The sequence below is a fragment of the Eptesicus fuscus genome, chromosome 10 (assembly GCF_027574615.1).
Source record: "Eptesicus fuscus isolate TK198812 chromosome 10, DD_ASM_mEF_20220401, whole genome shotgun sequence".
Taxonomy (NCBI): domain Eukaryota; kingdom Metazoa; phylum Chordata; class Mammalia; order Chiroptera; family Vespertilionidae; genus Eptesicus; species Eptesicus fuscus.
This window is the reverse complement of record NC_072482.1, coordinates 81,926,607-81,938,665: the sequence shown is the minus strand read 5'-3', so window position 1 is coordinate 81,938,665 and position 12,059 is coordinate 81,926,607. Positions and strand designations below refer to the sequence as shown.

Sequence of the window (12,059 nt, the reverse complement as noted above, 5' to 3'; positions counted from 1 at the left end):
GTGATCATGGTATATAAACTGTTGTTCTGTTTACTTCTAGGTACAAGAAGACACATGAAACCCTGAGTCACGCAGGGCAGAAGGCAACTGCTGCTTTCAGCAATGTTGGGACAGCCATCAGCAAGAAGTTTGGAGACATGAGGTACTGTGGGAGAGAACCTGGGAATGTGCTCAGCCCTTGGCTGCTAGAGAGGGGAGAAGCGTTATCTATTGGCTAGTCTTCCTAATATAGTCTTCTTTAATTGGATTAACTATTATGTGGCAGATAGTGATTGGTGACTGAGATAAATTATTATATTAGGACATATTCTGACTGAAGGTCAGTTTAGTGGCAGGATTGGTCTCAAAGATGCCCTTTCTACTAGGACCCAACCTAGTAAAAATAGAAGATAGAGGATATCTTTAATCGCTGGTAATAAGGGATTTCAAAAGAACACAGCACACACGAATTTTAATTATTGTAATTTAAGCAATAAGTTAAAATAAAATATGTATTCAGTGGAATATCCTCTGATAAATCATTCTAGTTACAGTTTTATACACATCCATCTAGTTACAGTTTTATATACATCCATTTTTCTATGCTGAATACATAACATATGTATTATTTTATTCCAAAAAGGTACTATGTGGTGTATATTTCCGGTAGTTTTCTTTCTTCACTTTAGCAATATTGTGAACATGTCAATAAATGTATGTCTATTACATTTTTAATAACTTTATTATCTTCCAGTGCATTTCCTTGCACATTTTGGTTATTTTTCAGTATTTCACTATTATATAAAATTAGGTGATCATTAAAATTTTGAACTGAGAACCAAATGTCCTCACTATAGTCACCAGAAAAACATTGCAGTATTGACCATTATTTTTTTATATTATGTGCTAAGGAGTTATATAGAATTGTTACTCTCATGCTTTTTTGCTTGTTTAAATACCTACCATAGTTTATTTGGAATTTAGCTGATATGCTTGTGTGATTTTTAAATTTATAAACAAATTTCCTTTTTCTCAAGAAATCAAATTCATTCTTTAAAAACTTTTAAAGTACATTTTAAATTTCTTCTTTTAAAAAGATCTGTGTGAATTATTTCACTGGATTCTTAAACTATTAATTTTTTATTACCCTGCAACTTTGATACCTAGGGGGAAATATTTATATCTTTGTGTTTAAGTTATTTTTTTTTACTTCAAATATTGCTAGATTGTGCCCAATATTAATGCATCATCTTAATAATGTGGCATTCATGAGGCTGGAGTTAAGTGAGAAATGTACATTAATCTGAGTATTTTTACTACTAATAATAACAAACGCCATTGAAATTCTTCAGAGACAGCATGTGAATAACAGGTAAACATTCTGGATTTTAATTAACCTTAATTTTATTACAAATAAAAGATGCAGTCATTTCAGTGGTATTAAAACATTGATCTAAACTAGTTAAATAATTCCTTAAATGGGGAAGACCCTATTACCTGTTATATCCAAGAAAATAGATTTTGCCACGTTTCTAAAATTCATTCTCCGCATACTTACTTGAAACCTTTCACTTGAACGCTGGGACCTCGGTGTTTCTCCATCTTTAGGGGACTTGCAAACAGCTCTGAATCTTGTTTGGAATACATATTTCCAGATTGCACTTCCCTGAGTTGTGCCTCAGTCTTGGTTGGAGTCTAGGACCCTGCTTAGTAACAAGCTCCCGGGTGATTCGACTTCCTGTGGTCAGGTTCTGAGGAAGCCAGATGCAACGTAGCTCCTGTGTACCTGGGTTGTGTCAGTTATGAAATGGGGATAAAAGTAACAGCACCATCAAGTTATTTTAAAAGCAGCAGAAGAGAGCCTACCGTGTATTCAGCGCTCGAAAAATGCTAGTTTTTATCTTTCCTAAGTGACCATCTCAGTGACAAGGTGGCCCCGTAGGGCAGAAATTAGAAAGAATCCATTAGCCTGGCTGGCGTGGCTCAGTGGTTGAGCGTCAACCTAGAACCAGGAGGTCATGGGTTAGATTCCCAATCAGGGCACAAGCCTGGGTTGCGGCTTGATCCCCAGTGTGGGGCGTGCAGGAGGCAGCCGATCAATGATTCTCTCTCTCTGAAATCAATAAAAACATATTTAAAAAACCCCACCAAATTAAAATGTTTCCTGTGAAGTTAAAATGAGGTCACTTCTATGAAAGTATTCTGAAGAAATGCAAGCTGTTGGAATACTTTCTATGATATTGGCATCTTCCTGGTACTTCTCAGGAATTTGTTCAAACTGCACGTGATCTAGGGCAGATGAAATCTTTGGAGGAGGCACATCCTTTCATTAGTGAGTTTCACCATCGTTATGTACCCATGAAAATAATAGAAGCACAGTTTATAACATGTTGTTAAACTCAGACACATTAAAAAGTCAGTAGACTCAAAAAGTGTAATGCATGCAATTACGGTTTGCTTTGGGGCTCTTAGAAGTGGGGACTAGGGCCAATATGTGTATCTTTTCCTCCTGATGTGCTAATGCTGCTCCTGCTCTTCTCTCCATGCTGCCCGGGCTGCAGGTCCCACTCCATCGGGTAAGCACTGCCTCGGGGGACCCTCCGCCCCTTCCTTCCCAGAGCGCTCTTTCTTTCACAGTGAGCGTGTGCCTCAGCCAAAAGCTAAGTCTGTCTTCCTGAGCGTGTTCCTGACCAGGGACTTACAGACTAGGGGGGGCATCTAAGGCATTTGAATTTCTGTAAGCTCATATTTATCTCCTTTCTGAACCATTTACACCTGAGCAGTCCCTTAGCAATCTCTTTTCTGCATCATTTCTCCCCATATTGGCAGAGGTCCTTCTGAGGGAAGAAAAAAAGGAACGTGGATATTGAGAGTTGTGTATTTTTATAAAACTTAGAGAAAGTAAGGTCAAGAAACAGAAAATTACTTCCTCTAGACTGTCATGTTTTTCTGAACATTTGTGACTGTTATTAATGGGGATGGCTCATCTTCAACTTCCCGTGCCTCCTGAAGCCGAAGAGGGAAAAAGTTACTGGAGAAGCACATATGTCAGGCACTGTGCTCTGAATTCAGCTTTTCTTTTTCTTACAGCTGGAATCTCATTATATGCTTTTTTTGGAATTTGTTTTTCTGAGAAAACTGTCTCTATTTAAGGAGATTAATAGATTGATAATGCTGATGAATTTCTTTTAGTAATTCTTTTTAAATACAATTTCTGAGGAAATATTTTGTTTATAGTTTCCAAATGGAGTGTTTAAGGTAGAACCATAAGTATCACCTGAATTTCTTTGTCCTTTTGTGTTTCCGTTCTAGTCAAGTGCCACCCATACTAATGGCCTCAGTGGATATTGTTGGGAAAGGGTGATGAGTTTGATCCCTTCCCAGTTAGCTTCTTGGGAGGAGAGAAAGCAGGGAGGGTATTGGAACCCGTGGAAAATGGACTGTCTCGTGTTAACTTCCTATATTCCTCTGGAGAGTTTCACTGCAATGGAACAATTAGCTGCTACCTGCTCAGCCCTACTTCCCGTCTTCTTGACCAGGAGAAGGGGGTGGAGAAGGAGCAGGCCCTTGAGAGGATGCTCAGGGGCTACTGGGTTGACCTGGAAGGATCCAGACATTGACATCAGACTTCCTGGCCTACAGGGCACCTACAGGAAGTAAAAGAATATGCAACTGTGGACCGCCTATTCTTCCCTTGTCCCCTTGGAATTGACTGTGGCCCATGCTACCCAATGAAAACAAATACCATCTTGGTGGGGTGGGCAGCAAATGCTTCAGATAGTTGAGACTGCTGTTTTAGAACGGTGAGGAGGGAGTTTCTCATGTGCTTATGTTGTGCTATCTTCTCTTTTCTTTCTTTTCTTCCCTTTAATCTGCTTTTGCCCTGAAGCTACTCCATTCGCCATTCCATAAGTATGCCTGCTATGAGGTAATGTGTGTAAATTATTTTACATAATATCAATGCAGAATATGTGTGAACTGTTACTTTACTGATATTTACCTGGTGGATTTTTTTCTCCTGTATATGAAAGGAAAGGCCATGACCTACTTTGTTCTCTTTTCTGGTGGTCCTCGGGAGAACCTGTAATATTTGGACAATTCTGTAAAAGTATTGTAGATGCAGTGAGCTTGGGCTTTTGACCAGACACCCCAGCTTAAATCTCCTGATATGTGAGACTTGGGACAAGTTATTTAATTTACCTCAATCTTCATTAAAAGCTACTTTATATAGTTGTTGCGAGATCTAAACAAAGTGACCTATGTAAGGCCTAGAACATTCTGAGCACACTTGCAAAGGTAGAAATATGTTTATTTCCCTGGGATTAAATGTAAGGCTGGAAGAAAGTTTAAGTAAAAGGGAAAGTTTAAATGAGAGGGATCAGTTTTAGAAAGGATATCATTGGGCTTTTTTAAGGTATAAATTAAGGTGAGGTATCTATTTGTTGAACAATAAAAAATATCATTGAAATGATTGTCTAGATGACAACTGAGAAAGATGTCCTCCGCTTCCATTGTGCTTGAGTTTGCCATATAGTCAGATAAAGTCAAGCGAATAGTCACAGAGTATAGAGGAGGTGATGTTAGACTGGGAATCAGAGGATACAGGTTGTAGGCAGAGTCTGCCAGGAATGAACTTTGGAAAACGCACCTCAGTGATATGTTTCATCACGTTTATAAATAAGAGACTAGAACCAGATGTACTGCTTTTCCCATGGTGTTTGCCTTGGGTTGCCATGGTGATGGGGAGGGGGGCAGAATCAAGGCCCTGGGACCCTACCCCACTTTAGTTAAAACTGTGCCTCTCCAACTACTTGGTGTCATATGTTGTGGTGTGGATACATTATGAAGGGGCGGCGGGGGGGTTCAGTTACTCTTAACATTTTTAGTGCACCAAAGCCAAGTTCTCTCTGGGGTCATTTGCACTGCTGAAAGTTTGCAGTTTTATATAATCCGATTAAATCTGAGTGAACAGTTTCTCCCTGTTCTCCAGTATGTATTCTACTGTAATTTAATTTGAGAAATGCCTGTTTCATTATGTCCGATGATGTCTCTTCTACACTGGGGTTATTTGGTTACTTTGGGAATTTAATCACAGTATCCGAGTTCCCTAATTTGGTGGTAGAGAGCATAGATTCAGGATTGCTTTGTTCCTATTTGAATGACTTGCTCCCCACAGCATAAGAACAGCCAAACTGAGTAGTGTAACCAGAGGGGCTCTGAGCTCCTTTACTTGTCAAATTTTAAGTCTAGAGCTTGCAAGAAATTAACATGATTTTGCTCTGTAAACCAGGAGTTCATCTAGTGGCTTGTGGGTCAAAATCAATCCTCACAAAATTGCCTGAAATTAACTTGAAAAGAAAAATGATTTTACTCAGCTAACATATACCCATAAACCATTAGGCAAACTGTCTGCCCAGTGTGGCCTAATGTAACTGACGGATGACAGCAGTCATGTGAGCAGGCTGGCCAAATAGAACTTGCCATGGAAATCAGGTGCCAATAAGTGTCTACTTTTGAGTCTTTCAAGTGTAATTTCACTAATTCTTCCTCATGAAACAGAGGTATTATGGAGGATTACTCATAGCAATTTGACTCATGTTTGAATCAAATACAAGGTTCAACGCCATGCTTGGGCCTTCTGATCTCGCCATTGTGAATTCTTGCAGACAGAACACAAAGACATACATTTTTGATCATCTGGAGCATCCAAGTCTTGGGCGATAATCCTTAACAAAGCCAAATTCATTCAAAACCATGTCCTGTACATTATTTTCCTCTTGATAGTATTAGAGTGATGCTTCATTCCACACCATGCAATGAAGCCCCTATTTTATAGCCATTCTCTCTTCCGAAGTTTCTCCAAGCCATTCCTCTTATTTTCTTTCTTCTGCACTCAAGAGAGAATCATAAGTGGCTTATCAAATGGAATTATTTGATCTGAAAATGATGGCTATCCTTGTTGCTGAAAGCTGACATGGACACAAGATTTAAGACACATTTTTAGTTCAGTTCTTATTTCTTTAGTTGGACTGGGTGATATCAATTTCCATGGTAATGTTGTCATTAAATCATGTCATGTGACCAAACCCAGTATAGGAAACCAAAAAGCACCAAATGAAGAATTTAACGCTTATAGTTACAAGTGGTATAGATTATTTAACACAATGATGAGTCACAAATAAAATGTCAGTGGACTGTGAAGTTTCGCTCTGCTAAGAGAACAATTAGTTATATCCTCTTCAGAAGGGAAAATACCACATACTAATAACACCATTTTGACCAGGCATTAGACAAGTAATAAGTAATATTTCAACTTACAATAATCAAAGCATTGACTTTCAGAAACACTCCTTTATGGAAGTTGACCAAATGGTTACTTTTGAAGGCACGAAAAAGAAAAACTTATAAACCTTCTTTTCTTGAGCTATTTCTGTCTTGTCTCACATACACTGAAATAAATAACTTTAAAATTCCAAGTGGGAAAACTCAAACATGACATTCTTTAGACAGACTCTGCATGCTTACAAAATAAAAAATAAAAGTTGGGAAGAAGAGTGTTGTGATAGAAGCAATTAGTAAATGAAAAGTTACGCTATCTTTTGACTCATTGATAATGACTCACGGTACATGATGGAATTATTACATTTGTACTCTTGCCAAATGCCATACTATTCTACAGTTGAGTATCTCACTATTTCACTTGGAAAAATTCCATGTCAAGTATGGTTTCTGGATCTAACCTGGCAGAAGTGAAATACATGTAAATACGTGGTCGGGGTAGGTGCCACACCGACAGCGAGCTCTGGTGCAGAAGTGATGTTTCTAAGAGCCGAAATCAGACAGCTTAGTTACTAACACAGGTAGGTCTTTGGAGCTGACCTCTCTCTCTCTCTTTTTTTGTTTTGTTATTTTAGGAATTCTCCTACTTTCAAATCATTTGAGGAGAGGGTTGAGACAACTGTCACAAGTCTTAAGGTACAGATGAAGTGAATTTTGTGTCATCGGGCCATTGAATCAGGACAGCATAGTCATTGCTGTGGTTAGTTCCAAGGGTGCGCTGCCAACATGCGTGCAGTCGAGAAGGCGGCCTTGCACAGTCAGCCTTCACATATAAACCCGTAAATAAAGCCGGGAGTGAGTAGTGTCACTGTATCCTGACAAAGCTGCTGGCATGTGCCACTAGAAATGAATTGTTTATGGAAGTGAGTTGGGGTACGTATTCATCTCTGCACTGGTTAGCTGGCTAGAACTCTTAATGCTATTCCTCGAAAAGTTGGTAAGTGAGAGAGGATGTGGATGGAACAAAGGATCTGTGAATTCTGAATTTAGAGTGTAAGTTCAATAACGGTTCACACTCCTCTGGGACGGACATGGACTAGCCAAACCAAACTTGGCTCCTGTGTTATACGGCCACTCACTACCTGCCAGCTGCCTCAGCTTACTTATTCAGTTCACATATGAAGCACAGCACAGTTTGGTCATCATGGAGGGAAAAGAAAGCTGAGTCACATGATGCATTATTTTGTACTAGTGCATTGGATCCCTGGGTATAAACTGAAAATATGCCTGTGGCATACATAGTAGGAGCTAAAAAATTTTATTGAGTATTTTTGTTTCAGCATAGGTAAGTTATTCTACAGAGGAAAAAATAGAGCGAAATTAAATTCAGTCTAACCTTAAAATGTATAGAACGTTTAACGCAGGAAAAATCACTAAAACGGCTAAGATTATGTTTTTAAAGATAGCACCTAAACAATGACTTACCTATGTCTTGGTATCATTATCACTGTTTCGTAGAGAATCCATTTCTGCATTTCCTTATTACTGAGAAGATTAAAAATGCAGGTGATCTTCAGTTAGATCAAAAGCAGCTATTTGCACATGCTGATTATCCAGCTGCTTCTGAATCCCCTGTCACCATGCTACCTGAGAAGGGCCTGTGAGGGCGTCTGTTCCTCACGAGAGGTCCTGGGCGCTCTTACTGAATTTGTCTCTCCCCTTAGGGGTAGGGTCTTTAACATAGAAATCTCCTACAGTATTAGGCCTGTGAATAGGTGTGGAAGGCCCAAGAATGAAATAATTACTCAGCATCTACCATGCCTTCCCTGGTTTCATTTACCAGCAGTTTCTAGTTGTGCAGTTTCATCCCTCTGCTCGTCAGCATCATCACTTCAGTGACCAGCAGGATCCCTTAAATCGCCCCCACTGGCAGGGAAAACTTTGGATAGGGAGGGACATGCATTATCTCGGACCTTTCTGTTGCTAGAATATCCCGTTTTAAAAACAAAGGGCTCAAAAAACCCTAGGAGTCAGTTTCTCAACATTTGGTTCTCAGCCTAAGACACGCCAAAGAGGACGGATTCTGTTGCTTGTTAGACACGTTCTGACTTAGGAGAAGTTGTGCTTTTTAGGTTTTCTTTAGAAGAAGGAGCTATGAAGAAGCCAAAGAAGACTAAAGAGCAACCAATTTTCATTTGCTTTTAAGAAACTCTGGTAAGCTCACAGCTCACGTATGACTTTATGACGTGTTTCCCACACTCTCAGCTTCTCACTTTCTTGCCTCACTGGGATGGAAGGTGTAGAGCCTGTCTCCTCCTTCAAACATGCACAAAACTAACTCAGCCAAGCTGGTAACTAGCCTGTGTCAAGACCTCCTGAAAGTGAATTCTGTGTTGGCATGCTTGTCCATGGGTTTAACAAGACTCACATCCCACCCGCTTCCTGTGCCACGGTCAATGCCTCGTTCCTCTGTTCCTGCCCACCCAAGCGATGGAGAATAGCCAACAGTCATGCTTTGTGTAAAACCTCCCACTTCCTCATAATTGCAAATTTCTCATTTTTTTTCTTTTCTTCAGACTAAATAATAGATGTTTGACCTTTTTTTATATAGCTTATTTTCTGTATAGTTTACTTTTGTGTCCCAAATCTTTTACAAAATTTCTGTCAATTGTGGATCCCGGGGCTGTTTCCTGCTGAGGGAATGACTCGGGGATCAGCAGGACGCGTGAAATTCCTGGCAGGTCTACATGCTGCATTGCCATGCTCACATACTGCTTTAAGCTTGATTTTTAAACAAAAAGGCAGGACACTTACTGTTTCTTTGTGTCCTTTCAACCAGGTATTTTCTTATGAGAGGTTAGGAAACACAATTAATTAATTCAAATAAACTTTTTTTTGCAAAGAACAAGTATAATTTGGGGGACAAAGTGACAAATTCTTGTTTGGAAAACCATTACGAGGGGAAGTGATATGGAGTGGTTTATTGTTCACATCTTTGCTTAAGCCAGTCCTTGCCTAAAGTATTGCAGTGGGCAGTCATTAAGCCCACATAGTTAGGAAACTCCATTATTTCACTCCTTTTGGCCTAGTAGCTTTATTTCAAAGTAGTTCCCTCCTTTTTTATTTTTCTATTTTGATGTGAGAAAATCAAGAAGTTGGAGAGAAGAATGAAACGAAGCCCAGAAGAAAACATGAGTAATTTTGTATTGATCTGATTCAATACTGGGTGTAACATGGATTGCAAAAAAGGAATGCAAATAAAATAAAGAGGAGAATGGGAACTATTAATAGTGTAAATCACAGTGGATTATTCTTGCTTCTCCCAGAAAAGAAATAGTGAAAAAAAAGTCATATGATGGAAAGCAACCCCCTTCTTCCCAGTGCTAAGATGGGAGGAGAAATCGAATGCTCTGTGCAGAGGTCTGTAACCTGAGGCTTGGGGGCCGAATCTAGCCGGTCACCTCTTTTGAATGGCCTGTAAGCTAAGAATGGTTTTTACACTTCTTTAATGGCTGAAAAAGAAAAACAACAAAGAAAAATCATGTGTGTGACTTGTGAAAATTAAATTACATGAAATTCACGCTACAGTTCCGTACAGTCTTTCTGACGCACAGCCGTGCTCATTCCCGTATGCGTTGTCTTCCGGTACTTTCTACAACGGCTAATTTGAGTATTTGTGATTCCCAAGCCTAAGATATAGGGTCCCCCCCCCAAAAAAAAAAAAAATGTATACACACACATTGAATAATTATAAAGGCAGTGTTTATTAAATACATTTCATTTTCAAAACTGAGCTATCAGCTGGTAAAGTGTGAACACATGTTTTGGGACACCCTGTATTTATCTGTCACTTTCCCCCAATGGATTTCCCGACGCCCAGCTGATGGAAAAATTCAACTTTGTAATTGAATTTGAAGAGGTAGAGAGGCACTTTAGTGACAATTGGAGAAAAGTGTGTGTTTGCTTGCAGTGATTGACCTGCTTTTGAGCCCTGGTTAAGCTTTAAAAGGGCAGGCCAGGCGGTAGGCGGATACCCTGCTTCCCCAGAGGGGTTTATGCTCTGGTGAGGGATCGCCTTGGTGACAGTGAGGGGTAGACAGCAGTTTGAGAAGAGCAACCTTTTCTAGACCTTTCTTCTCCTCGGAGTGTTTTTCAATATTGTTAACGGTTAAAGAAAGGCTGATGTAACTATTATGAAGACTTTCATTAAGTATTCTGGCTGACTTAAAAAATATTATTTCGAAGAACTTTTTATTAAGGAATTTTTCAAAGTACTTAATTGTATTATTTAATTATAAATCTATTTCTTCCCGAGTCTGTGCTTAATAACAAGCACACAAAAAAGGAGCCTTGTAAAGGGCCATTTTAAGGGCTTTTTCCTCCTGTAAAGGCAACTGCCAAAAAGATGTGAAGTGACCAGGGCTTAACCCTTCATTCATCGACAACTCTCGAAGCAGAGACCAAAAATCATGTTCCGTTGAGCCACTCTGCCTTTCCAAGAGACATTTGTCAGAAATGCAGATTGCCTAGTTAAATCTCAAGTGGAAAACCTAAGTCCAAGTCCCTCAAAAATGTCCATACATTTGTAAGATTGGGGCACTATAGCTGAAGTCCCGTTCTGTTTCCTATGAATTAAATCGTTTCTCTGGGTGAGTGAGGGGATAATTCGAATCCACAGATCTGGTTATGCTCCTGGAGGGATTGAGAATGTAGAAGAGAGAGAGTTGCTACAATTGTACAAAATTGAAGTTTCTATTCCAATCCCAGAACCCAGGCGTGCATGCCATCCTAGCCCTCTGCCTGAGGAAACTGACTTCTCCACATCCTTTACAGACTGTCTCAGGGGGAAAAAAAAGTAGTTCCGAACTAGAGAGTAATCAATGTTATGCAAACACTCAGAAACAAATGAACTAACTGCACGTTTGCTTCTCTGCCCCTTTCAGACGAAAGTAGGCGGGACGAACCAGGGCGGAGGCAGCTTTGAAGAGGTGCTCAGCTCCACCGCGCACGCCAGCGCGCAGAGCTCGGCGGGCGCCCCCCGGCGGGCGGAGGAGGAACTGCAGTGCTAGGGCTGCCAGCCCAAGCCCATCACCCCGCACCCACCCACACGGATAGGAAGACCAAAATCGCACTGGCAAAACCCAGGCCTTGACCTTCAAATGGCCTCTCCACCAAGTTTCATAAAGTGATTTCCATTTGTATTTGTGTTGATAACGGACCATTCGACCGCACCCTTAAGTAGTCACAGGTGGTCATCTTTTAAAATGCCCTGATTTGAGCAGGTACAAAATTGGTCATGACCCTTCTCTTTGTGTAATTCAAACATATTTTCAAACATAAGCTATTGTTTGCTTTGATTTTTGCTTGGACGCCATTACCATGTGCATGTCTTTGAAGGCTAAGTGAGCACCCCCTTTCAGTTCAGTCAGTCCACTGGGGGGCGCTGTCTCTGTCTCCAGCAATGGGATGACACTGCAAATTTCATCAAACTGCTTGTGGTCCGCCTCACCTACATTAATTACACGCATATTTAAGCAATTAAAATAGTTTGATTTTAATGATGACTTTGAGTTCTTAATTTCTTTAAGTCTTCAGGGATATCGATGACCTTAAAAGGTGATAGCAATAATTCTGCAGACGCTAGTTTATTTTTTTACTTTATTTTTAAAATATATTTTATTGACTTTTTACAGAGAGGAAGGGACAGGGATAGAGTTAGAAACATCAATGCGAGAGAAACATCGATCAGCTGCCTCCTGCACACTCCTTACTGGGGATGTGCCCGCAACCAAGGTACATGC

General features: G+C 40.0%; 1 protein-coding gene across 5 annotated transcripts in view; it reads left to right on the top strand.

Annotated features, from left to right (window-relative positions):
* TPD52L1 (TPD52 like 1) overlaps positions 1-11,457 on the top strand; it is a 63,240-nt gene extending 51,783 nt beyond the window's left edge. For 3 of the 5 annotated variants that reach the window (XM_028142865.2, XM_054722444.1, XM_054722441.1), the window contains exons 4-6: positions 41-142; positions 6,894-6,954; positions 11,202-11,457. In XM_028142865.2, the coding sequence (XP_027998666.1) occupies positions 41-142; positions 6,894-6,954; positions 11,202-11,327 (289 nt within the window). In that variant the 3' untranslated portion in view covers positions 11,328-11,457. Of the gene's footprint in view, positions 1-40; positions 143-2,540; positions 2,556-3,868; positions 3,908-6,893; positions 6,955-11,201 lie in introns of all 5 variants that reach the window. The other 2 variants (XM_028142855.2, XM_028142903.2) reach the window with 2 other exon arrangements.
* Positions 11,458-12,059: the final 602 nt, after the last annotated feature.